General features: G+C 47.9%; 1 protein-coding gene across 1 annotated transcript in view; it reads left to right on the forward strand.

The window, feature by feature from the left end:
- The window catches only part of TXNDC11 (thioredoxin domain containing 11), a 1,034,390-nt gene extending 1,008,522 nt beyond the window's left edge, over nt 1–25,868 (forward strand). Inside the window, exon 12 of the mRNA XM_069647793.1 lies at nt 24,826–25,868. Coding sequence (XP_069503894.1) covers nt 24,826–25,333 — 508 coding nt within the window. The 3' untranslated portion in view covers nt 25,334–25,868. The remainder of the gene's footprint in view (nt 1–24,825) is intronic.
- Nucleotides 25,869–27,903: the final 2,035 nt, after the last annotated feature.

The following is a 27,903-nucleotide window of genomic DNA, read 5'->3' on the forward strand; positions in this document are numbered from 1 at the left end:
GGTTGTCTGGGCTCAGGGAATTGAGGAAAGAAGGATGGATGATTTTGGGGCTGGAAATTGGGTGGATACCTGGGGAAAAAGTTCTGCCCAGGATTTGGAGAATTTCTGCCCTCCTGTGGGAAGTTGGAAGGGAAGTTCCCTGGGTTAGGTGCTTGGCCGGATCCCCCCCCTTGGGCTGGAGGAGTCCACACATAACCCAGGATTGGTCGGTTTCTCTTGTAGCGGGGCCTTACATAGTCAGGGGAGCGGGGGACCCCATTTGTGGGACTACCTCCTCGACTCCCTGTCTGTGACTGGCCCGAGGGCCTTCTGGGCTGTGAATTATTTGGTGCAGGCAGGTTTTTAGGCACCCCCATCTCCAAATCTAAAACGGGGGCGACCTTTTCCTCTGCCACCTTGGCAGCAGCAGGGGTGCTGTTGGTTTTGGGGTTTTTCGGCGCGTTATTTTTATTTTCAATAGGCTTCTGTACCTCATAGATCTGGGTAGCCTGTTCAATGATCCAGTTTAAAGATCTTTTCTCATGAAAATCTCTCACGAGCTGTGTCATTATGTATTTGGGCAAGGCATGGAAAAATGTTTTGACAAATTCTCTGCTGTCTGTGCGCACCCTTCTGGTGGTCTGCGCAAAGGCACGTTTCAGTTCTTGCACGAATTCTTGTGGGGCCTGATCCTCCCCACATTGCAAATTGTAGGCTGCCTTGCGAGCCTCTTGAGGATTTCTGTGAACAGAAAAATGTTTCAAGATGGCCGCCTTATAGGTGGCCCCTCTTAAATGATTTTGGTCCTCCAGCCCCGCAAAGAAACTGGAGTATTCTGGGGAGAATGTCCATTTGACGTACTGGATGCAGCTACTGCTGTCCTTCAAATGGAAAGTCTCCATCATTTGCTCATAGAGCTCCAAGTGTTCCCAAACAGAATACTTGGCGTTCTTATGATAAGGCGTGATGACACTCCTGATTGCCTTAATCTATTTCAATGGGACCTTAAGCAAGGCCCTTTTTGCCTTATTGGCCTTTTTGGTTCGGGTAACCCTGGTCCATTCATCCTCTGACTCAGAGGCACTGCTCCCAGAGGTTCCTGTCTAATCTTCCAGGTTTTCCCGGATTCTGCGAGCCTGGGAATGGCTGGCAGAATGTGGGGTCCTGGTCTCCTGTGTCCTGCGCCGTTCAGAGGAGTCTTCAGATTCCTCCTTGCTGCCAGGATTTGATGGGTACCCCCCCCCCCCACTGACCTAACTGGGCAGAAGTTTTCAGGATGCCCTTAATGGGCCTATTCTCCTGGGGTTCCCCACTAAATTGCACTGTGCTTGGGTGCCCATACCCGGATGCCCGCCCATCCATTCCTGGGAGGTACTGGCCTATGAGCCCCATGCTTCTGGCTGGATAGTAATCTGCCATCCCTGTGGCCCGGTGCTCATGTGCGCCCGGGGACATGGGGGTGGCAGAGTCCAGGGACTGAGAGAGATAAAGGCCTCTGGTTCTAGGGCTCCTGAGGTTATGCTCAGGAGTTTCCCTTTCCCAGCGAACCTGGTCTCTATCCGCCCCTGCTCCCTGTTGCAATACAAGAGCCTGCGCCTTCAGTTCCTCAGTTAAGGCCTTACTAGACTATCAGTCTCTCCTGCATCGCTACCTGTTGTTGGAGCCTATCATTGTGCTGACAGCCTCATTTTCTCTCTGTGCCTCCTGATTGGTCTTGGAGTACTGGGCCAGTCTCTGCTGCAGGAGGGTTACCTCCTGAGCTGTGTCCCTATTGGCCTGCTCCTGTCTTGCCAGAGCATCCTCCACCTTCCTGGTGTGCTCTAACAAGTTCTGGTGTTCTTTTTGGAGGTCACCCAGTCCCTGGAGGGCCAGGTGATTTTCTTCCATTTTCCTTTTTAAGTGGCAGACTTCCTGGCCTAAGGTATCCCTTTCCTGGCTAAGAGCCTGCATCTGTGCCGCCAGGTCGTCCCTTTGCCTTTGGAAGGCACCAGTTTTCTGGCGCTCCTGGTCAAACGCTGCCTGGGTATCCAGGTCTTTCAAAATCAGTTTTTTGCTCTCTGCCTTCTCCCTATCTAGGTGGCTTTGCAGGGTGACTACCTGCTCAGCACATGCCCTATTGAAGTCTAACTGTTGTTCCAGCTTTTTCTGGCTCTGCAGTAGGGAGTCCAAACCTTCTTGGTACTCCTTCTGCAAGGCCAGAAATCTGGTATCCTGGTCCGCCTTTTCCTGTGGCAGCACATCCATATCCTCCTTTATTTTAGTGATGTACCGTCTGCTGTCATTTCCTGACTCCTGGCTCCTGAGCAGCCTCTGCTCAGAAGAGTCCATATCAGATTGGGCCTTCTGTAATGCCAGTAGTTGCCTACTCGCCAGATCTTGGCCTTCAGCACATTTGTCCTGCATGGCTCCTATATGTAAATATAAATATGTCGCTACCCTGGCAATCTTGTTGTGCTCATCCTTGGCCTTAGGGGCCATGTATAGTTCACTCAGGGCCACATGTAGGGGACCCCGATATCTGACCCTGTTTCAGTGACCTGTTGCGCGATTGCCTGCAACCAGACCGTTTCGTCCTGATGAGTCCACTCACCTCTCACAAATAGCTTATGTAAGAAGTGCTCTCTGGCTATTTTGATGTCTACCAGTGTCGTCATTCTGGAATTTGAGTTCCTTCCTGACTTACAGAAGTTTGTATTTTATTTTTGCAAAACAGACCGTTTCCTTAGAGCTTTCCTTTGAGGAGTGCTTTACAGCGTAACACAGCGTGGTGATCCGACCGGATGTATGTCTCCTGTCAGTTAGCACACTGTATTAATCTGCACAAGTGATAAATCTAACCCAGACGTCCGGCTCGAGCCCCCACTTTGTAAGAGGATTCAATCCAGCACTACAGCTAAGTCAATGCCTAGTCTGGGATACTGAATGGAAACCCTTATTGATATATCTTTATGTCCAGTTCATGAGTTCTGGATGACTACCCCTATATAACCCCCCTCTCTTGGAACCCCCCTGACTCCACTGAGCCAAGAAGTAGTTCTGTTTTGCAAGTTTAAACGGTTTATTTGAAAATGTAAACAATATATATATATATATCACACTTTATAATAAATTAATAATTAATATCACACTTCAGAACATGAGCAGTGAACAACAATGGGTAATGTTCTACCAATAAACTGATTTGATTACCCAGGAGTAGTATGAAAGATGAGGTAGCACGCTTGGGAATAGGAACAGAAGAATAAGGTGGTAGAGAATGCTTTATCTAGTTTCAGATGGATGCAATGTTGAATGAAAATGCAATATAGAAAATACTCAATATGATTTCAACAAAACAATGTAATCACTTTTCTCTGGCAATCCACCCCCCCCCTTATGCAATGTAAGGAAATGAAGAGGAGAGCACACAGTTCTTAGAAATGCAATCAAATAGAATTCAGTTAAATTCCCCCTCAGCAGCTTATACAACATTAGGAGTTTTGAAACACAGGCAAAATGCTTTGAATATGGTGACAATGCAGTGAGAACTATGCTGAAACTGCTTTTAATTCCCTTCAGGAGGTTCAGGGTGAGTGGTATCTAGTTAATATCAGTTCAGGCTCACTCTAGCAATGATTCAGGGATGGTTCTTAAGAGGCAAACGAAATTTGAGCAGTTCAGGCAAAAGCTTTTGATTTTTACAGTAAAGAAATCGGGCCAAATCGCAAATCGCGGCAAAATTCGCGAATGCGTGAATCGTGATTGCGGAGAAAGTATAAGGAGTAGGAAGTCGGTTCTAGGCTTGTCGGAGTTATGAACGATTTTGTGAAGGTTGTTTTTCGGATTTGAAATTTTAAAAGTTCAAAGCGACAGGTTACAGCTTGCAGCTAGAAAATGACAGGTGACAGCTTTGCAAATGACAGGTGACAGGAGGCAGTTCTGGTTAGATTAAAATAGTTTGGATTATATTATTTTAACTAAGAGATTGGTTCTGCACAGTTCTGCTAGGTACTCGCAATATATTTTTGAAATAGGCCTCGTCACGGATCTGGTCAGGTTTTGGACTGGACTCCGGTTCTGGTCTCGGCACTTCAGTGATCTGGGTCAGCTCTGCTCTGCTCTGCTGGTCTAGCCTCTCTGGATTCTGGATGTAACACTGCCTTCTGGGTACTGCTACAGGTTCTGGAGATTGATGGATTTAAAGTCTGGATCTCTGGATGTGAAGTCGTCGGTCAGCATGGTCCGCAGCAAATGGAATTGAATGTCTCTACCTGTCCCAGCAGTCTCTTTTTATGTGTTTTGAAAGTGGGTGGAGAGGCTAGCTTTCTAGGCCCAACCCCTTCAGAGTTCTGATAGGTTGGAGAATTCTTTGCGTTCTCACTGGAGAGCAGGATTGTGTGTCAGAATGATGTCATTTAATGGCTTGCAGAAAGGACACTCACCTGTCAAATTACACACAAATCTATATTTGGCCTAAAGACATATTTCATAGATATACAGTGGTTTGAAATTACATTCACCCATCACGTATCACATGAGGTATACTCTGTTCAAACTCTGATGTTTCTAAGAGCTCGCATCCAGAAATGGCAACATTTTGCGTTTTTTAACTGGTTTTGCAATATTGGTTTTTCATTAAAAATCATACACATATACACGGCCTGTCCATACATACTCCAGTAAATTCCCATGTCTCTAGCCTAAACACAGAGTCTGTAGTATCAATAAATGGCAGGGTTTTGCCCCAGAACATCACACAAATTGGAGTTTGGGCTTGAATCGAAGGTACTTTTTTTAAATTAAGGCTCTCAAAGTTATACATTCCTGTCATTTGATTACAAAGTGTTATCAGTGTTTCTGTAAAATATATATTTTGCTTTCAATTCAGTTCTCAGAGTGTTGGAGTCCGCCTCCAAGACTTGGGTGGGTCAGTGACCATGCCTCTGCTGGCAGGCAGGCCTTTGTTGACAGGAAACAGTCAAAATCAACATATTCTATTCAAGTGCAAGAGCCTATTGTGTGGTCTCCAGGAGTCTGAGGTCAGCAGACCAGGGGGTCACTTTGCATTTGGTTATTATGACCATGTGATATACTGGGCTGTGGTGTGAATCTCTTGAGGTGAGAGGGTTTGCCAGGCTTCTGGCCTCTGGGAACAGCAGGTGGCTAATTTTTGATTAAAATGCAGCCTTTGAAGTCAGCTGAGTCAAATTCCTTTGTCAGAAACTGCACTCAGTTCTCCTGTCGGTTTTTAGACAGCTAGCGCCACCTTGAGGATTTTGTTGCTACTGCATCCATTTTTGGGATCTTTCTTGGATTAATGCATTCCAAACAGGAATGGTTCTTACATGGTAGTAAATAATCCTTGCTTAACATTGTTTTGATGGGGCTCCTTACAGTAAAATGGTTATGTGGAACCCCACAAAAGGGTTGAATCTTTAAAGTGGTCCGATGAGCCACGATTTCAGCAACTTTTTGACATCAGTAACAGTGGATTTTGTTCACAAAGATCTTTCTTTACACTGGTGGGTGGCAAGTTAGGTAACCATTTTGGTGTGCGCACAAACTGCGTGGTTCTCCTGGATTCTGGCGCACATGTGGGCTTTTTGGCCATCTTGGATTTTCTAAGCCCACAGCACCAAATGTTGCAGCATGATAGCTCACACGTGGGTCAGGACACCCAACATTGGGGTGATGGCACTCACTGTGGGGGTTATGCAGGTGATTGGCCTTCGGTTGCCAATGGAATGCTGGTGGCATATCTACAGACTGGAGTTGCAGCCGATCATGTTAGTCCTGATGACCTTTGCGCCTTCCCTCAGAGGGAAACGCATCCTTGTCCTGATGGACAACACAGTGGCCATGCATTATCTCAACAGTGGTAAGGGGGGGGGGAGGGGAGCTTGCCCCTATGCAGGGAGGCGTTGCAGCTATGGTTCTGATTACTGTAGAACAGGATTTTCGATGCAGCCCCCCCCCCCATTTGGTGTGCCAGAGAATGCGTTGTTAGGCGCTCTGAGCAGGCAGAGCAATGTCTCACATGAGTGGGAAGTGGGCCAGGAAGAGATCTTTGCCCTGTGGAGTACCCCGTCAGTGGATCTTTTTTGCCACAAGAGCCAAATCGAAGGGCAGACGGTTCTGCTTGAGGGAATTCTCAGTGAAGGGTGCACTAGGGGACGCAATCTGGTGGAGTGGGACCTTCGACTTCCACTATGCATTTCTACTGATACCCATCATCCCGTGGGTTATCAGGAGGTTTCTAGCCATCTTGATCGCCCCAACTGGGCGAGGATAGCATGCTACTCGGAGCTTGGCCATCTGCCTGCCTCTCCAGCTGGGCCTCCTATCCCAGTCGGGTGCCCCAACTGAACCCGAAGTCCATCAATTTACTTATGTGGCTCTTGAGTGGATGAGGTATGATGACTAGGACTCTCAGAAGAGGTAATTGAGGTGTTACTAGCTGCGCGCAGACTTTTTTACGAGATCATTGTACGGGTGCAGGTGGAATCACTTGTCCCACCACTGCAGTTATGAAGTTCCTTCTGTCCTCAGCAATTCTTCAGAAAGGCACAGTTAAGAGCTACACTTGGCTGCTTTGTCTGTGTTAACAGGTCACCAGATCAGGGGTTCCTTCTTCACGGTTCCGTTAATGACCCAATTTCTGAAAGGCCTTGTAAATAGGTTCCTGCCTACTCAGTTTCTGGTTCCGGACTGAGACCTCAATTTCGTATTACCTTTTTTGCTGGTGACAAAAGGAAGTGTCTGGCTGTGTCCAGGCGGACAATTTCTCACTGGATAATTGTCTGCTTTGCAGAGTGTTATCGGAGAGCGGGAAAAGGTCTGCCACTAGGCATCAGGGCACATTCGACCAGGGGCGTGGGAGCATCATCTGCCTTGCAAAGGGGTGTGTCGGTGAAAGAGATATGTCAAACAGCCACTTGATTGTCGCGCCACACGTTCACTAAGCATTATTACTTACATTTGACACGTGGTTCTGACCAGTGGTTGAAGTGAGCGGGAGCGGGGCTCTACTTTTTAAAATTACGTTTTAATGTTCCTATACTTTTATTTTAAAAAGAAACTGTTCCAGAACTAATTTGTTTTAAAATAAGCGTGTAGGAAGACTTTTAGTGCACTGCACTGAATGTTCCCTTAAACAGCAAGCAGATGTGTTTAGGGGTTTGTATTGTGCGTGGGAGGGGTCTTGGCGATGGGGTTTGTGAGGAACAGGACAGGCCAGCAGGGAACATGGTTCCACTATTTCTTTTCATACACTTTGACCACTGGTTCCGACGCTCGATTCGGCAGAGTAGTGTGGCAGAGCTTCCTTATCTGAGGGCTTGCATCCCGTCTCTGCACTCTCTACTGCTTTAGGAGGGTTTTATCAGATGAGGACTCTGCAGGAGAATGCAATCCGTTGAGGAAGAAATGACTTACCAATATGTTCTGTGTATGGATTCTTCTCATGCAGATTTCCTCATTGCCCTCCCATCTTGCCCTGCTAGGAAAGTGGTCTATTGCTCTTTTCTCTTCACTGCTAATAGGATGAGAACTTGAGGTGATGACGATAAGGTGTTAGGTACATTTGATGCTCCTTGCATTGGGTACAGTCAACGGCTGCTTTCAGTACTGTTCCTTTAAAAGAAAGTTGTCCGTCCATGTCACGTCCCTAGAGTGGCACGGTTGAGTCAAGGGGAGTCGACAGTCAATGTAGAGTCCTACTGCAACCCCTCTCGGAAAGGAGAAGAATCCATAGAAAGAACATTACTAGAAAGTAATTTCTCCATTTCTTGAAATGCACATACTGGCAGTCCTATATACAGTATGAATTGTACTTGTTTCTGTGTCGTATGTGGTCTACATAAGATATAACTGGTGCTTTAAATCAGAAATGATCTGCATTTATACCAGAAGTTCAAGTTCAGGATTTTTTCTGGCACTAGGCTTGTCCAATTAAAGGAGTTGTCATAAGTTAAACTTACCTATCTGTGTCAGCTGGTGAAAAAATAACATGCTCCTTGGGTCTTCAGAGTGAATTGAATGTCATGAGTGAGGGTCACTTTTACCCAGATACAGCTATCATTTTCACCAAAACCCTACCATTACAAGAGCATCCTTGTCTAGTACCTTTACACCATACCTTGTCACCAACTGTTTATATCTGACCTGGGCTTAGTTTGTTGATCGACTGCAGCTTTGGACATACTGAAGGCCAGAATTGCTGAGTGTTTCAGTTCCTAGCCAGACGTTCAGTGTTACCTCTCGGGCACTTAGGACAAACTGACTGTGTTCTTTAGGAGTCTTCAAAATCTTGATGAATGACTGAATCCCAAAGGCAACCTGCTCCGGGTCCAGGTAGTTTCTGGTGAGGCTCCACTCTCCTCTGTACTGGGCCGTAAGCTTCAAACCAGCACTGGCAACATTCTCATATGCGCAACCTCTATGACTCTGCAGAGTCTGCCAATGATGTAGATAAGTGGGCATGTCGGAGAATTTTTGGGGAGAGCCACGGACGAGGAGAGAAGGGAACTGCATGTAGTCCCTTTTCCCTTTCCATAAAGGACATTGCTGTGGTGGGGAAGCACCAGAACACCAATTGTTCCTGGCACCAACGAGGAACGGGGCAGCTGCAGGTACGTGGGGTGGAGATGGTGGAAATGGGGGGAGGTTGAGGGGAAAAGGGTGCAGGATTAGTTGCGTGTTGCCCGACAGGGAAGAGGACGGCCTCCATCATCTGAGAACGCGGTCATTACCATGAGGTAAAGCCCACATTCTGCGCTTCCTGATTGGCTAGGAAGCCCCCTTTCCTCCCCGGTCAGGAACCAATTAATCCTAGCCAGTCCGTGCCAAGATATATGCCATCTCAGGCAAAATTAGATTTTCAAGCAATGGGCTTGATTTGAGAATATGCGTAGCAGTGGGTTGGATACGAGTGACTGTGCGCTATTCTCCAAACTATGTTAACCATGAAATTGAAGGACCAGCAGCGAAAATCCCAATAACTGAGAACCACCCACTACGGTTCTATAAAATTGTAAATGTGACAGTGAATGTTATGAGATTATATTCGCGCTTGGTGCAGAATTGTTTTAAATAATCTTATACAGAGCAAAGTGAATCCACTAATAGACCAGTCCGTCCCACTTCTGTAATATTGGGGTGTCCCTTGGAGATCGCTTATGTCAGGGCAAAGTGCCTCTTCATCACAAAAACTTCAAATAGTTGGTATATCCATAATACGTATTTAAGATTCTTTGAGAGAAGGGAAAATGATCTCTCAAAGAATCTTAAATACGTATTACGGATATACCAACTATTTGAGGTTTGTGTATATACACATTCACCAAGACTCTTTTCCTGACATTATTTTGTGATGAAGATGCATTTCACACTGGCCTAAGTGATCTCCAAGTGACACCCCAATAATACAGAAGTGGGACGGACTGGTCCGTGAGGTAGGAGGTTTTTTATATTATTGATACAACCAGACCCTTACTCATACACACTTTCTAAACGGTTTTAATCAATTAGGTAATAAATACCCAATGTACTTGTGATTGGCTTTCAGATTGAAGATAACGTAATTCAATTTGTGGTAAGCTAAGGTTCGTTTGGTCACTCCTGACAAGTGTTTAGCAGCATGCGTTCGGGAAGAGATCTAGCACAAGGGAATAATATCATGCCATATATTTAATGAGGATTAATTGGAATTATTTACCTAATACTAAAAATGGTGAACTATCAATGTGTCTGGACATGGATTGCACACAAGCTTCATTTGATGTTTGCAGGGCCATTATGCTGCTAAGATGGGGGGGGGGAGGATTTGAAAAAAAAATCAGACTTGACTGATCAACTTAATGAATTGTTGGTAGACAAGGTTTTACAAATCCTTTCTTTAACAAAAGAAAGATGGCAGTAAGCAATAATATGCATATAGGAATACCAATCCAAATAGTAGGCGTGGCCCCAGATAAATGATTAATTTCAGTTTGCTTGTTATGACAAATCTAGGGTATTCGTCCCTTCCCCCCAATCCTGGTGCTGGTGTCATCACGGATTGTTCCTAACTATTTGTTCAAGAAGGTCTGCACAAGCCGCCTGCAGATGTGATATTAAAAACCAAGTTCGTTAGCATGGTTTCAGTCATAGCATTAAATCAGAGACAGCATGCACCACAACTTTCCACATTTGTCTGTTGTGCCCCACTGATAAGACCCATTGCCTTCACGTTTTCTTATGACCTTGTAAGGGTTCACACATTTTAGCAGCTAAACTAGCACATTCCATGTGCACCCTTGTTAAGCCCTTCATTCTGTCCACCTTTGGCTCATTGCCTCTTTTGCCTCTTTTGATCTGTGCAGGGTACCACTGTGTTGAGCCATGATAGTGGCAAGTCCCTGACAATATTTCATGTTAGTGATGAATAATGGGGTAGTGTAGAATCTGTATCAGTGGGTGAGAGCATCATATTGCATACAATTCTGCGTTTGTCAGAACACACATTTTTTCAGTCGAGGAATCATTGCAAAAATAAATGGGTTGTCAAATAGTTAGTACTTTCATCACCATGGATCTCACAATAACAAGGAGCTGCCCACGATGTGTGCTTCCTCGTGGAGTCGATAAGAGCTGGGATTCTTGGGGAAGAGGAAGATTAGTAGTTCTGTCCTACAGATTTTTTTTTCTATTTTACCATTCATGTTGCATTGAATTAGCTGTACGCATACTTTTCTTTCCTGTAAATAAAAAAACAGACAATACAATAGGACATCACTTGCTGCACTTTATCTCTTATAACAGTGTAGGGTTTGGTGGATCATGGGCAAAACAGAGTTAGGCATAACAATAGTAGTTGTAGACAACGTTTTCTTCTACGTTTCATCTCGCACCCAGTTAGCAAGGGCATAGCAACCCAGGGTACTTGGACCTCTCTACTTTGTTCTCCAGTAGGAATAAATCCTAACACATAGTGTATCCCACAAAACCATGTTCCTCTATATCCGCGGTTCCTTCACTGCCAAGCAACAACCCAGCGCTGTTTTCATCATTACCTATTGTCTGTTTCTGTAATGGTGATGGTCCCACAATGGCGTTCAAATAAATGTACTTTATAGGGTCTCTTCCACCTGGAGCTAAAGCTGTCGTTTACTGATGAACCTTTGCAAAGATCCAGTCCCTCAGCACCTGTGTGTGGCACACCTGATCTGGCACTTTTGGAAGTGCTTTCTTCAACTGAATAGATAAACCTCACACATTTCATCAGAGCTTTCCAGTAATTAAGCAGTACACTGTTGTTTAAATTGGCATTGGTCTCTGTTCTAGCCAGTGGTGGCAAGGATGGAAGGTGCATCAGTCACTCGTGCAGACTTGGTCCTGATTTTCCTGCTGTGCTGACTTTGCATACTAACGAGAACTAGGGAATATGCACCTGACCACTTTAGTTTACCAATATACCATTCAGGTGTTATCTCACACATGCTGGCTGGGGAGGAGGGTGTAGGCAGTGGCGTTGTCAATGAATTTCCAAAGCTGCACAGAGCTCCTTTACCACCTGGCCTGTACAGTGGGTGTCTCGGCCACTGTTTATGCTTACCGGCACCCCAAATCTTGGTGTGAAGTCCTTAACCAACGACTTTACCACTGCCCTGTGGCAGGGATATATGCCTTTATGCATCCTCAGCATCTTCAAAAACAGGACTTAAACATATCCAAATCCCCCACACCTTGGTAACTGATAACAATGACTTGCAGGTTGTTGAGGGGACCCCAAGGAGGTGGGTGCACCCCTCTGTCCACTTTTGCTATCTTTCCTTTATTCTGTTGCTGGGTAATAACACACTTGTCTACAGTACTGCGAGGCCACAGAGGAAATATCCATGGCATGCCAGTCAGGCCTTGAGAAAACCTCCACACAACTCAAATATCTAGTATGGAGGAATGCCGTTGCTTTAAATGGGACTACCGGTTCTGTTTCCAGAGACGAGCAGTTGTGATGTATGACAAGTACCACTGATAGGGTACTTGTCATACAGGTATATGCTATATAGTAATAGTACCTCCCCCCCGTCCCTCACTCAGCCAGAAAAACACAACCTGCCCCATCCAGAGCAGCCGGGGTTGTACATACAAAACACTCACCGGACCCTAAACTCTCTAAGGAAAGTGCTGGTCTCTCACTCTCTTTCGTGCCCTCTGAAATACAAAGTCTGATTCCCAAATCACTGCAGGGAACCACCTGCCAACAAAGCAGTAGACACCTTGCTCAGCAGTATTAAAAAAAAAAAGGTTCCGTTTCCGCAGTCTGGGAGTAGGGAAGCAAGAGTATAGGTGAACTCTGAGCCAAGGGTCAAAAGGGTCCAGGAGCCTAGAGAGACTACAGAGGCCAGGCCACCGAAAGCGTGCTAAGTGATAAAAAAAAAAGAGGCAACCAGAGGGGGGCAATCTGAGAAACCGTCCTTGGTCAGTGGGTGATAACATGACCTGGCACAGTCCCGGGCAAAGGTGAATAGGTATTTGCTGGGAAGCTAAAGGTAATAAACTGCAAGGGAGATCGTTGCTGATAACTTATCTACCTCAGTAAGGGTAGGAAGAAGTGCTTGCTGGTAGGAGTGTGGTGTTTTCCCGCCCCGAAATCTAGAAGTGAGACCTGCTGCCAGATTGTGAAAGTATCTGTAGCAAGAAAAATCAAGAAACACGCTGGACACCGTTTCCCTGAGACTATATTTTGTGGAGTAGGGAAAATGGAGTGCTTTAGATAGCCCTTTACATAAATTAAATGTTGCATTCTAACGCTGTTTAAAGATGTGTCCCCTTTTCAGTTATGAAAAAGTAGAAGGGTTTGGCTTTTTGCACAGCTGGTCTGCTGGGCGACTCATTAATCAACCAAAATATCTTGATGACCACAATGTTCAAATTATAGAAAACGAATGTTCTTGTTTGTGGTAAGTCCATGCATGAAAGAGTGTCGCAGTTCACTGGAGTACAATGGTATAAAGCCTAACCCGTTAATTAATAGTTAATAGAAAATGACTGCAGGACTCTGCGCCAGTAAGTCATAGATGTTTGTACTCTATTCCGTAAAGGTCCCCTGAATGATAACACTTGTTTCAGCTCAGCAGAGCCTTTCTCAAATCTGAGCTACTATTCACGACTAAATCAACAAATTGCAGTGAAACTGTGCTATTCGCAAAACCAATGTAATATTGTGTCTTTTCTCTCGTTGAGCTAGTAGTATTCCTTTTAATTGGGATTAATCCCACAATTCCTTCCATAATAGAGAAATATCACTCGTGTTGGCTAGGCTCGAATTGAAAGTCACTTTCACACATGTTATCATTAAGGGTAGCTTTGCAGAATAGAGTACAAACATCTATGACTAACAGGCGCAAAGTCCTGGAGTCATTTTCTATTAACCCTTTTCAGTTATAGCTGGGACCATTAGACCATTCCCAACCAATAAATGGACTGTTAGAACTAGGAAGCCCGTTTGTCCACCTTGGCAACCCTGACACTTATCATGTATTCTCTTCCTATACAGTGATTGATCAGCCCAAGCAGATTGCTCATCCTGTTTTGTTTGGGACATTCCCTCCCTGTCCTACTAGGCGTTCATCCAATTCCAACCTGTTGCGCTTGTCAGCAAATGCGTTGAACAATATCTTCAGAGTTCTTTTGGTTGTGTTGTGACACAAGAAACAAGTTCTCCTGGCTAAAAATGTGGACCACCAAACGGATTTAGAGGATAGTGATGGAGACATTCGTGCAGTGTTTCCTTAACTGTATGCTGTTCTAGAGAATATCTGCCCTGTAAGGCAGGGTCCATCTAGGAGAGGTTGAATAGTTGTGCTAAGTGAGGCGGAACAATGCTTCTCTAATGTTGAGGATGACTCCTCATCCATCACATAGATCAATAAAAAGGCAACCTCTTCAAAGTAATCCTAGAGAAAAAATACAATTTAAAAGGAAAGATCTTGCTGGAATAATATCCACCTTTTTTTTACATAATGACTATGGCCCCATTACATCATCCTTTAAAAGTTGCCAAATTACAGTATACATTTCATCAAGAATTCAATTAATCCTAATAAAATGATCACATAGTATCACATACATTCTAAAAACCAATGGGTATGTAGACAGTGTTCATGAAACCAATATTACTTAGCAAGTAAAAACAATTCAGCATCTCAGACGAACTTGGTGGTTAGACGAGAGCCTCACTGAATCCAAAAACCAGAACACTATCGCAGATTCCATAAGTAAAAGGGTAAATTGGGACTACACATCAGAAGTCCCTTCTACCATTCTCAATACTTCCTTCCAAATATAGTATGCTGCACTAGTAATCACTAATGAAGTAGCCCCAGTAAGTGTGTTCCAGAACTGGTCGTCCTGCACATCCAATATCTGTGAGACAAAAGCTTGGTACCCTTTTTGATATTGAAATTGGGTCACTGTGTTAGTACATGTCGTGATGTCTCAATCGCAGTATGACACATTCTACAATTCCTGTCATCATAGGGTACCTTCAACCATCCGCCAACATATTCATATGTAGGTAGGATGTTGAGCCGTAGGTAGCTAAGAAATCTCCTTAGGCCTAGATTACAGATTTTGATCAAATAAGTACAAGGTTTGTTGGTACAAAATCCTTGCATCATGTATGCTGTTTACCTCTTTTTCCCCCATTAAGGTTAGAAATAGTGTGTGCCCTTTCCCAGGCTTGTCTTTTGGTTCAGTTTGTTCCATACATCAGGAGCAATCCTCCAACACAGTTCTCCCGAGAAAAGTTTTAAGTATCTGTCTACATTGTCCCCAATTGAAAATATCTTCTCCCGCCACCAGCTGGCCCGTGTTATGGTCTAATACTATTGCTCGCCCTTTGAGTCACCCAGAGATCAGCATCCTGTGCAACATAAGCAGGGCCTGTTGTGCAAAGCTTCTGTTGTAATATCCTTTTTTCAGATAAATACTAATCTGTTATTTTTTTGTTCTATGCTGGAGCGCTCCACATTTTATTGACAATTTAATTTGCGGTTTTCCACATTCCAGCCCAACTATCTTCCAGAGCAGTTTTTGAGCAACTTAACTAAATTTTCCAAATAACCCCAATTACATATTGGCCCTTTCATGATTAGGCCCAACTCCCGAAAATCCAGCTTCTCCAGCATGGGGTCTGGCATGGATTCACATGCTCATGAATATTCCCCGTCGTCAGGCTGGGAATTCTCTGTACAGAAAAAAATCAGTATCAGTTTCGTTTCTGATCTGTCTTTCCTAGTAGTAACCAATCACTGATCTCTGGGTCATACTGCCCACAGCCAATGACTGCCCTCTCCCTAAGCCCCGCCTCCGGCAGCCATCCTCAGATTTTTACCGCACGTTCAAGTGTTGGGAGTCCTCGTGCTGTAGCTCTCGAGCTTTTTCGTGCTTTTTCAAAGAGAATTTCTAATTTTTTGGTTAAATTGAGCCTCAAGCTCCACCGTCCTTATATCCGATGAACGGGGACCAGTTTCGGAAGTTTCTACGCCCCTCAAGGGTGACGATTTCGTCGAACAACGCTTTTGGAGGATTCCAGAAGTTTCTGAGGCCTACCCTGGACATGGCCCAGGATAAAGGGAGCTCGATGCCAGTGAAGCTGTTCAGGGCCTACCCCGGATGCCAGTTGCATAATGTGTTCAAGGAAGACGAGCATTCCTTATGCCTCTACTGTCTTCACGAGGACAAAACGCACGTGGAGGAGGACTGTGCATTTTGCGGGAACATGTCGGAGCGGACCATGAGGGACCGCCATCTTCGTCTCACCAACTGGCTGGAGGGAAAGAGCCCGTCAGGTGAGAAGAAAAAGAAGAAATCCAAGCGGTCTTCAAAGTCCTGTGAGGGTGCCCCGGCGACGGGGGCCCAACAGAAGGCTAAGCACCGCAGGCACCGGGAGCGCCGAATGGTCGGGCTCCTCGGCTGCCAGGCAGGGCGCATCCTCCCCGGCGCCATCGACCACGAGCCAACGCTCTGGCTCGGGTAAGAGGAAATCCGAGAACCCGGCCAACCTTCTGGAGAGGTCCCGGTTGATCTCGAAGATTTCGGCTGAGGGGGAGCGAGGCGGGGAGCCCTCCCTCAAGGTGAAGGCCACAAGCACGCAGTTGGTGACTAAGGCCTTGATTCACCCAGCCATGGCCTCTATCGAGGAGGTCGCGGCAACCCTGGCGCAGCCTGCAGAGGTTACACCTGTGGTAGCGGCCTCGGGGCCCAGAGTCTCCCTGCCACCTCGGAGAGAGGCATCTTTCAAGCCCATCGAAAGAACCCCGATGAAGCCCCCGGCGGAGAAAGAGGGGGGGGGCCAGTGGCCGTCGTGGATTCAGACACAACCTCCGAGGAGGAACTTGTCGAAGCCCCCGAGAGCCACGACATGGGTATGGAGGAGGACCAGCCCGTCGAGAGGCATCCTGACGAGGGGGACGACAGAAGCGACGGCGGCGCCAACGGGACCACAGACCAACCGTCGCTCCCGTCGCAGCCAGTGCCGCAGGACAACTCAGTGGCCATTTTGATGGCAATTCAATCCTTATGCTCTGAAATAAGGACTAGATTGCCTTTACACCCGACGGAGGAGCCGGAGCCAGGCCCGACAGAGGAGCCAGGGACAGGGCAGTCGGGAAGTCCACCACCCAAGAGGAAAAGAACACATCCTCCTGCACCCTTCCAGCCCTCGAGGCCTGCTTAACCCCCCTCCCCGTCCACGGTCCGCGGGGATGACACGGGCACGGACAACGAGGGTGGCGACGGCGGGGTGGACCTCCCGTCACCCCCCCCTCCCCAGGCTTCCCCGCCCGACGAGATTGGATCCTTCCATGCGATGATCTCCAGGGCATCCGAGCTATTCCAGCTCTGCCCCGAAGAAAAGAAGGAGGGGTTCCTTTATCAACGTCGTGAGACCAAGAGGAAGACGGTCTTTGCGGTACCTCTACTGGATGACATCTGGGACGAGGGGCTCTCCCTCCTCAAGAACCCGTCCACAACGCCAGCAAAAAGGGACCGATATGAAAAGAAGTACCAGGTCCCCGACGTGGCCCCTCTATGCCTTAGAGCACAGCCGAACCCGGATTCAGTCGTCTCGGCGGCGGCCAGGAAGAAGGCAGGGGGGCATCGGCATCGACTTCACCGCCGGACGGCGAGGGAAAGAAGCTCGACGCGATGGGACGACGAGTCATCACGTCAGCGGCGGCGACGACGATTAAGGCGGCCAACGACCTGGCTATCGTTGCCCGTTACAACAGGGAACTTTAGTATAAAATCGCTCCCTTGTTGGACTTCCTGCCGGACGACAAGAGGGCAGAAGCCCTGGAAATCCTGCAAGGCGACGGACATTGCTGACACCGGTTTCCGCCAGTTGGGCAACAGTGTTTGCCTCAGACGGCGCGGATGGCTTAAGGCGACGGATGTCCGCCAGGACGTACAAGCCAAAGTGTCGGACATGCCCTTCGACGGGAACAACCTGTTTGGGAAGACAGTCGATGAGTCCCTGCAAGCCATCAAAAACTGGCACTGAGAAAGCCCGGGCCCTGGGAGTTCTCCAGCAACGACGGCCGTCCTTTCGGAACACCAGAGGCAAGCAAGGGGCCTCCAAAGGTTCTGGCAGCGGCTCCTCTACCTACCGTCAAACGGCCCGTTCCTAGTTGCAGGAGGCCTATAGAGGATGGGGCAAGTCTGGAGGTTCCCGCCGTCGTTGCCAGGGAGGTCAAGGCGGCCTCGAAACAGGACTGAACCGACCGTGGCGTTGGGCCCCCACCGAGGCACCCCGGTGGGAGGCCGGCTAGCGAACTTCATCAGCGTGTGGGAGTCCATCTCCACCGACCGTTGGGTGCTGGATACCCTGGCCCAGGGGCACGCCCTCGAGTTTCTAAAGAAGTGCCCTTGCGTGCCACCCGTGGCCAGGAAGGAAAACCACGTACCCCAGCTGCTGCTGGAGGTAAGGGCGATGCTCAAGAAAGGTGCCATCGAGCTCGTCCCAAAGAGACTTCGGGGGTCTACTCAAGATAATTTCTCATAAAGAAGACAGGAGGTTGGCGTCCCATCCTGGATCTGCGGCGACTGAACAAGTACATCAAGGCTCAGAAGTTCCAGATGGTCACCCTCCAGCATGTGCTGGGACAGCTGGAGGAGGAAGATTTCGAGGATGCCTACTTCCACATCCCCATTCTAAAAGGACACCGGAAGTTCCTCAGGTTCGTGGTCCAAGGACGGCACTACCAGTTGAAGGCCCTCCCGTTAGGATTAAAGTCGGCACCCAGGGTATTCACCAAGTGCCTAGCACCGGTGGTGGTGTGGCTTCGCCTGCAAGGGATCCACGTCTATCCCTACCTGGACGACTGGCTCATCTGAGCTAGGACAAAGGAGCTCGCCGTATAACATACAGCAAAGACCGTCCAGCTACTCACGGACCTGAGGTTCTCCATCAACTTCCCCAAATCCCACCTGGTCCCTTTGCAGGTCACCCTGTTTCTGGGAGCCAAGCCCGACACAGTGGCACGGCTGGCCTTGCCGTCCGACGAAAATACGAAAGCCATCCTGGGCAAGGTGCAACGCCTGCTAGCCACTGACGTAGCCAGGGAGAGATCCATCAAATCCCTTCTCGGGATGATGTCCTCCTGCATCTATCTGGTACGCCTGTGCAGACTTCGTATGCGTCCACTGCAAGAGTTCCTCGACGCACGCTGGACCCAGGCGACGGGCAGCTTCGAGGACAGGATACCGCTCAACGAGACCTTCTGGCAAGCGATCCGGTGGTGGGGCACCCGCACTCATCTGACGGCGGGCGCAGACTTTCAGACCCCAGCTCACCAGGTAACGGTGATGACGGATGCCTCCCTGGAAGGGTGGGGAGCGCATACCGGAAATCTCCACGCGAGAGGCCTTTGGCTCCCGGAGGAAAAACAGCTTCATATCAACATTCTGGAGCTCAACGCAGTGTTTTGGGCCCTTAGGTCCTTTCTTCCGTCCCTCAAGGGCAAGGTGGTGAGGATCTTCACCGACAACACCACCACAAGGTTCTACATTCGGAAGCAGGGTGGAACCAGATCCCCAGCCCTGTCCAAGGAATCCCAGGATCTGTGGTATGGGGCCACCGACCAGGGGATGTTTCTGGTACCTTTTCATCTGGTAGGGATAAAGAACACCATCGCCGACTCACTCAGCAGGGAGCTGCGCTCGTGCCATGAGTGGGAGCTACGCCAGGATCAAGTGGATCGACTCTTCAGGCTGTGGGGCAGACCCCTGGTCGATCTCTTCACTACGGCGGCGAACTTAAAGTGCCAGAGGTTCGCCAGCAGGTTCCCCCAACCGAGGAGCATGGGCCATGCTTTCTCGTTCCCCTGGGACAACCTGTTCCTCTATGCTTTCCTGCCGTTGCCACTGCTACTCCGGCTCGTCAACTAGCTTAAGAGGTCCCGGTGCAGGATGATCCTCGTCGCACCGGCGTGGCCGAGACAGATCTGGTTCCCGGACCTCCTGGACTTATCGGCGTCCCCACCAGTCAAACTGCCTGTGGACGTGGATCTTCTCTCCAGAGAAGGGGGGCGCCATTCCTCATCACGACCCAAAGTCCCTGAACTTGCAGGCATGGCTCCTGCAGCACTAGAGTTTGGGGGATACGAAATACCGGCCGACTGCAGAGAGGTTCTTGCAAAGGCCAGGGCATCCTCAACTCTCAAGTGTTACGGACACAAATGGAAGAGGTTCTCTGTCTGGTGCCGGGCACAGAAGATTAACCCTCTACGGATTACGGCCCCTCAAGTACTGCCGTACCTACTGTTGTTGGCCAAGGCTGGACTAGCTCACGCCTCCTTCAAGATACATCTGGCTGCCATCTCCAAATACAACAGGACGGGTGTCCTTGTGGTCTCATCGCCTGGTGAAGGAATTTATGAAGGGACTATTCCGCTCATTCCCGCCGGTGAAGGCCTCAGCCCCGGCGTCAGAGCTCAACGTGGTGCGGACTAGGCTCATGGGGACCCCTTTCGAGCCTATGCATACGGCACCGTTGAAGTTCCTATCGTGGAAAACAGCTTTTCTTGTGGCCATCACCTCCGCACGGCACGTGGGAGAGATTCAGGCCCTGTCTTGCAAGCCTCCATACTTGACTTTTCACGACACGAGGGTGGTGCTCAGGACGCATCCCTCCTTCATGCCCAAGGTGCCGTCGGACTTCCACCTCAACGAGCCCTTGGTGTTACCAGTTTCCTTCCCGTCGCCTTCGTCGCTGGCCGAGAGGACTTTGCACTCGCTGGATGTAGCTAGAGCGCTGAAGTTCTACGTGGACCACACAGAGTTTTCGGAAGACGTCACAGCTTTTTGTGAACTTTGGACCTGTGAATCAAGGGAAGGCTCTCTCGAAGGCTTCCATTTCCAGATGGCTCTCCGGCTGTATCATGCACTGTCACTGGTTGGCAAACCGACCGCTGCCCGGCCATCCGAGAGCCCATTCGACCAGAGCGATCGCTGCTACCACGGCGTTCTTGTCTGGTGTGCCCCTGCTGCACATCTGCAGGCCTGCTACGTGGAGATCGACGCACAACTTCACAAAATTCTACTGCGTCGATCGGGATTCCAGGGATGAGTCCAGGGTCGGCCAAGCAGTGCTGCGCAACCTGTTCACCTGAAGGGCCTGGTGAGGAGGTAAGAGTTGCTTAATGTTGAGCCTTTTGCCACCTCCCGTGTTTGTGCATGTGTGTACTGCTATGTAATCTTATATTCATGAGCATGTGAATCCATGCCAGACCCCATGCTGGAGAAGGAACAAGTTACTTACCTGTAACTGTTGTTCTCCAGCATGTGTCTGGCGTGGATTCACATGCGAACCCTCCCGTCTACCCCTCTGCGGCTCTTCACTTGGTCATACTGCCACTTTACGTGCTACCAAATCTGAGGATGGCTGCCGGAGGCGGGGCTTAGGGAGAGGGCAGTCATTGGCTGTGGGCAATATGACCCAGAGATCAGTGATTGGTTACTACTAGGAAAGACCGATCAGAAACAAAACTGATATTGATTTTTTTCTGTACCGAGGATTCCCAGCCTGACGACGGGGAATATTCATGTGAATCCATGCCAGACCCATGCTGGAGAACAACAGTTACAGGTAAGTAACTTGTTCCTTTCGAGCCATCTCTCCACTGCTAGAGATCGCATGACGGCTACCCAGCTTTCTGCTTTAGATATTTCCAGTACTGTTAATTTTTCTCATCTCGGCTGCTTTTCCGCTTTTCTATATGCCATAGTTCAAACAGCCTTCTCTGAGAGCAGTTGGATTGTGTAATGTTTTGGCACATTCTAATTGCGAAACGTTCTCTGTGCATATGCCTTTGTTAATGTGGAAGCTCGGTCAGATTTTTGGTCTAAACGAGTATTCTGAGAAACTAAACACCAAATTAGGTTATTTGCGATTAGAATCTTTAGACTGAAGGTAAATCCCAAACTTAGTTGGGAGAGAGGGCTGGGAGTAAAGGGGGGTACTCTGAACCATGGGACAGAAATAGAGGACCCCATCAGAATGTCTTTGGACACCTACCACAATCCTATAGGCTCCAATTACTTCCAGGTAAAATGTACAAGATGGCCATGTTGGAAACCAAGAACAAAACCGGACCTTCGGTGCTGGAATACCAGTGTTGATGCCTACACCGAGGGCGACCTGCATTATCTCTAGGCTTCTTTTGTGGTGTATGCATTGATCTGTCTCCAAAGAATTCTGGAGTTCAAGGCCTGCATGCGGCCTATGCCTGATGCATACTAGCGCTGCTTGAGCATGGCCCATGGTAGATATCTGCAGTTCATTCCATGCTAAGGCCACCTGGGAGCATGTTACCAAGGTGTTCATTGCATTCTCCAAGTTTAGGGCCGTTACCCTTCTTCCCTGCTTTGGTGTGTGTTCACGGCAAAAGTGTTGTCAGTGCAATCTCTGAATGCAGAACTTGCCTGGTGCCACTACTCATTGGATTCTAAAAGGTGGCACTATTTTAACTGTGATTTTGGTACCGGAGAAAATAAAGGGTACCTTTCCAAATCATGGCATTCTCCACAACTTTCAGACAGCACACGTTTTCAGCAGAATGTTCCAGCATCTGCTGTGGCAACCCTGCTCCTCCTTTGGACAGCGCAGTGCACCCTAGGATCCAATGCTGCGCTCCTCTGGGATCCGTTTTTGTCACTTGTATTGCAATGGGTGTTCAAAATAAATTGCATGATATACCCTTCTATAGAGAATATCTATGGCAAATGAATCCGTAGCATAACAAACGTAAGACTTTTATAACTATTAGAGTCTGGGTCGGTCTACTCTATCCCTTCAAAATCTCAACCATGTAGGTAGTTTCAATTTCTGCGACAGTACTTCCCCCCCCATATAGACAGAAACCGTTCCCTCAATAGCCGCAGTCAAGGGCATTCCTCCAGCAGGGGCAAACATGCCTTTGGGGCCATCGACCCCATTAAATAAAGTGAGCATCAGTTTCTTTTGGAGTGCAGGAGGCAGCATTGGGAAAGGAGTAATTCAAGAACGTTTTGTCTGGTTGCTGCCTCCCATTCCATGAATGCTCATCCCCTGCCTCCCTCTTCCCTAGAGACTATACATTACTGCAGGGGGATGCAGATCACCTGTAAGTGAGTGCCTCAGGATTGTTCCGATTCAGGAGCTTGAAAAGGGCTGATGTTCAAAGCACTTCCTTATCCTCAAGTAGTGTGTGGGTGGGGACGCGGGAGGTCGTCAGCAGCCTTGACCTTTGCCTGCTGAAATAAAGTCCTGCGAAAGTATTTCAGGAAGGTGGCCTTGGCTCAGATTCTATATGCCCCATCTTGGAGGAGGACCGATAGGTGTGTTTGGAGTGCCGAGATGTGTATTGCCCCAAACCTGTACATGTTAATTTGGGGGGGTGGTGGTATCTGCAATTCGTCACGCGAGTGGTACAATAGCAGTTTGAGTATAGGCTTTCCAGCTTGACATCACGCTCTGGTCTTTATAAAGGTCTTAGCGGTGCACTTAAGGGAGAAGCTCCAATCTTTCCTTGTGGACAAGACTTTCATCAAGGCCAGGTTGTCAGAACTGGCTTTCAACATCCTTATTCACTCTCTGGAATTATCGCCTCACTTGAAGTCTAAACTGTCTCCTTCAAATATGATCCAAGGCATCACAAATTAAATGGATCTCCAGGTTGGGAAGACTGTCCCATCTTCCAAGAGAACCCAGCTTCAAATTACTGACGTCTTTTGGATTTTATGGCTTCATGCATTGTCCTAGTGCAGCAGGTGAGAGAGTATGGCCCCTGCAATGGGATCTGTATTTCCAATGGTACTGGTTTGGGGAGTGAGCGTCTAGAGAATCGTTTCATTGTGCCGACACATATTCATGTGGATTTGCTTACGTGGGCATCAGTTTAGTCTACGCTGAAGAACCATTTCATCTCATCCACATTGGCTTCTTCAGTAGAACAGAGAAGCAGATATCTGTCTAACGGGTCAGTCACCGGGCACTAGTATGAGCTGGAGGTGAGGCTCCAGGCTAAAAGCTCACCCAGGTTGCCTTATCCATCTAGACCTGAAAGCACGTTTCCCAGATGTACCAGAAATAACATCACCAGTGTTTTAAGTAATCAATAAGGGCAGTATGGGTGAAATTTCGTTCTGGTTCTAGGTGACCGGGATTTCCTCTCGGGGGCTCAGGGGAAGGAGAATGTCTCTGTGGGTGCTCTGCGTGCAGGAGAGAACATACAACGGTGCCTGACAATATTTTAGTAACACGAGAACCATCTCCCTACAAATGCCTCATGTTTTAGTGCAGAGTTTCCCCTCACGGATTCGTTGGATGTAGATTGGAACCTAGAGAAACACATGGAAAGGCATGCTCATACTGAAAACCCTGACTATGGGGCAACCATTGGTTTGGGACCGGAGGAGAAGGATGTCATTCAGAGATGGTCGCTCTGATGGAAGGTCTTCTTTCATAGATGGGGCAGGAGGGTTGGTCCATAATCAAAACCTGGTCAGTGTGAAACGTGATGTGTAGCTATCGAAAGGCTTAAAGATGTTTAAAGTTATCAGTCCTCCACCAAGATGTCCATGCCTGCCCGTGGAGAAAGGTTTCCACTCTGTGCTGCATTAAGGTATGCACCCCAGCAACTCCAGGAGAGGAACGTTTTGACTGCTTAACTTCAGTAGATTGAACTGATGGTAAACCAAGGGATTGTGTGAATAAAAGTAAAAAAAAATGCACATGCATGTAAATTGTCAATGATTAAACGTGAATTATGAAGAGTATAAAACAAAGACAATGGGCCTCATTACAAGTTTGCCGGTCCGGGAACTACGGTACCGGTAAGCTTGCCAGTACTGTAGTTCCCGGACCGAAAAACTACGAGTTGTGCTCGTGGGTGCCTTTCTGCCCGCCAGGTCATAGCACAGCATGTCGGATGCACCGGCACCATTCTAAATGGTGGCGCATCTGATCTCCCCATTCCCATTGAGCCCTATTGGGCTCAATGGGAATGGGGAGCATTCCGTTTTGGCGCCTGCGAATGGGCAATCACCGGGTCCGGCAGGGCCGTAATGACCCAGTAATTGGCCATTCGCGGGCGCCGGAAATTTTTGGAAGTTTGCCAGTAGCCTCCTGGTTTTACCGGCAAGGCTACTACCAAACTTAGAATGAGGCCCAATGGTACCTAGAACTCAGAAATTAACCGAATGTATTTCTGTTAGTAGGCTATTGGCTTATTGGATTTTTCCTGCATGGATTTGTGCAAAGGCAATCAAACAAAAGTTCATTCCAACATGTTTTGGCCGTACATCCTTTAATTGGTTCCTTCACTTCTATTTTCTATTCATTAGGAAAGACAAAAGTGTGAAGTTCCCAGAAGACCTGGAAATCACAGTTCCCAATTTACTCAGATTCATCTTGCAATACTCGACCCTACCTTCCGTGGCCGACCCCTCAGATCCCGAAATGAAGCACAGACCTAAGGAAGGCCCAACGGAACATGGTCAAGTCTTGCATTTGGAGAGTGAAATTCAGAGACTGAGGGCAGAAATTGTTGCTCTGCGTCAGGCACAAGACACTCTTGCCGTTCGAATTTCAGAGGCACAGAAGGATGAGCACAAACTCAAAATCGAGAAGCAAACACTGGAAGAAAACAACAGAGCTCTCCTCCTTCACAAAAACCATTTGCAGGCTCTGTACGAATACCAGACAAAGCAACTGGGAGAGATAGCAGAAAAGCTTGAAGAATTGGCAGATGCCTCTGAAACCCTCCTAACGGAAAACGCTTTGCTTAAACTTCTCGTTACATCAATGGAGGAAACCCTGAGGAACAATAAACCAGAACATAATGATCGCTAAGGATGTACTGAATCATTTCCTGAGAAAGACCATGGATGTGTCCACCCACGGTTTGCACAGTGATCTGTGACCGTTCAAACGAAAATGCATTAAGTTGCTAACAATCAATTCCAAAACCAGACATCTGAGAAAACATTTATGCAAATTTTATTTACTTTCATTGTAAATAAAGAACATTTTCAATGATCTAGAAAATCAAGTTCAAAGTATTTTATTGATTTTTTGATTGCAACTGGTGATCCTAAAATCGCATTGGGTTACAAAAGTAAGGAATATGCTGCAATTTATTATCCACGTGATGGCTATTACACTTTTAAAAATGTCCACATTGTGGTTTTGCGGTAGACTGGCAAATGGAAATGTAACTGTGGAATGAATGGACTCTGATGCAAATACCTATTTCTTGAAAGAGGTTTGCCTTAGTCACTTGAGGCAATGAATTGTACCATTTATAAATAACTTATCTCGTTCTTCTATTTTTTCTAATCATGACAAACACCAGATTGTCTAATAAACTTGAAATTAATTAATTGTACTCTTTGTAATGTTTGTGAAGTGGGAATTGGGTTATTTATTTACCATTTGCACAAACACAACCTCTGCTCGTAGACACTTTGTGTGTCCATACGTTCTGGTACGGCAGTTAGTTGTGGACCCCAAAGTCCTGTTCCTCTTAACCCCGGGAGATGGCACAAAGGTTCCTGGGCAACACTGGCATGGCTTTGTTCCAACCACCCCGGTATATTCAGATCCAAGTATGTCCACTCGCATTCTGTGTTGGGGTGGGCTGGGGAGGGGTATGGGGGGGCGGTTGTCTTCAAAAGGTAATTTTGAACAATGTGAAACCATTTTGTATTATATCACTATATTTGTATAAAGTGAGTTCATTTTTAATTTAAAATGAATAATTTTATTAACATCTGAATGTTGACAATCCAGTTTGACCTTTTAGGCATGGATCTATTGCTGGTGCTTTTGAAGCTTAGCTTAACTAACGTCAAACGACTTGCCACCATGTTCACCCCTCTGCCACCAGCCTGTTAATAAATATAATCTCGGAGGGACGTGAACAAAATGGCAGGAACGGCTACTTTATGAGCCACCTCATCAACTGTGCTCCCAAAATGGGAAATGTCTGCTTTTTTAGAACACACACATCATGGCAGCGGAACAGTTAAAGGAAAGCTGCCATGTATTGACTATATTTTGACTGAATCTTTATATCTCAAGCTGGTGTCTAGCATGGGTTCACATGCTCATGAATATTCCCCGTCGTCAGGCTGGGAATCCTTGGTAAAAGAAAAAACAGTTTCACTTTCACTTAAACAGACTTTCTCCTATAAACCAATCACTGAGCTCTGGGTCATACTGCCCCAGCCAATGACTGCCCTCTCCCTAAGCCCCTCCTCTGATAGCCATCTTTGTTGTTTTACCACACATTCAAGTTTTGGGAGTCCATCTGTTTTGCTCCGAGAGCTTTTCTATGTTTTCGTGCTTTTTCGATGAAAAGTTCTTATTTTTGTCAAATAGAGGCGCTGTGCTCCTTTGCCTAGCAAGCGTGGATCCGTTTGTTGGCGTCTTTCAATGCCCCTCAAAGGCAAGAATCTTCGAGAGTTTCATCGAAGATTCCAGAAGTCCATCGGGCCTACACAGCACGCCGGACCATGTCAGAGGAGAAGGGAGGTTCCCTCTTCAAGCTCTGCTCCAGCTGTGGATTGAGGAACGTGTTTGTGGAGGACAAGCCCTTCCAGTGCCTCTACTGTCTCCATCCAGACCACAGGGAAGCGGACTGCGAGATCTGCCTTGGATTCTCAAAGCGCAACGCAGGGATCATCACAGTAGGATGGCAGCATGGCTCAACTCCAAGGCCTCTACGCCGTGTGGCAAGCAGGGGAATGCCTCACCCAGGACCGGCCGTGTAGCGGGCTTCTAAGTCCTGTGAGGGCACTCCATCAGTGGGGGCCCAAGACGAGCACGGCAAGTCAGTTTCCGTTGGGGCCGCCGCACAGGCGGGTCCCACGATGAGCAGAGCAAGCTCATCTTCACCGTCTGCCTCCATCTCCAGTCTCCAGCTCCTCTTCGAAGAGGAAATTGGGTAACCCAGGGAAGCTGCGGGAGAAGCTGGACAGGGAAAGGTGTCCGGCCTGCCCCCTGAAGGCCCAGGTGGTCCAAGCAAAGTCATCCTTGATGGCGAAAGGGTGCCCAGATTAGGCACGGTGTGTGCTGGGCCCTGATCCACTCCCAGCCCCCCACCACCCCCGGTCCGACACCTCCCATGGGGGACGTATCGCTGGACATCCTTTCAACTCTCCACACTGAATGCCGATGGCACCTCCAGCACCGGGCTTGCCGCCAGCAAGAGGAGAAAAAGGCACCCGATGCCGCCTCATCAACTGCTGCGCATGCCCTGCCCCCCCAGGGATACGGGGACGGACACGGCGACTACCGACAATGACTGTGGCGGCACCGTTTCTCTGCCGCTGAGGGATTCTCCTCTGGATTAAGTGGGGTCGTTCCACACCATAGTCGCCCGGGCATCTGAGCTCTTCTAGCTGACGCCAGAAGAGACC

Source organism: Ambystoma mexicanum, chromosome 2q (genome assembly GCF_040938575.1).
Source record: "Ambystoma mexicanum isolate Mex_15411 chromosome 2q, UKY_AmexF1_1, whole genome shotgun sequence".
NCBI lineage: Eukaryota > Metazoa > Chordata > Amphibia > Caudata > Ambystomatidae > Ambystoma > Ambystoma mexicanum.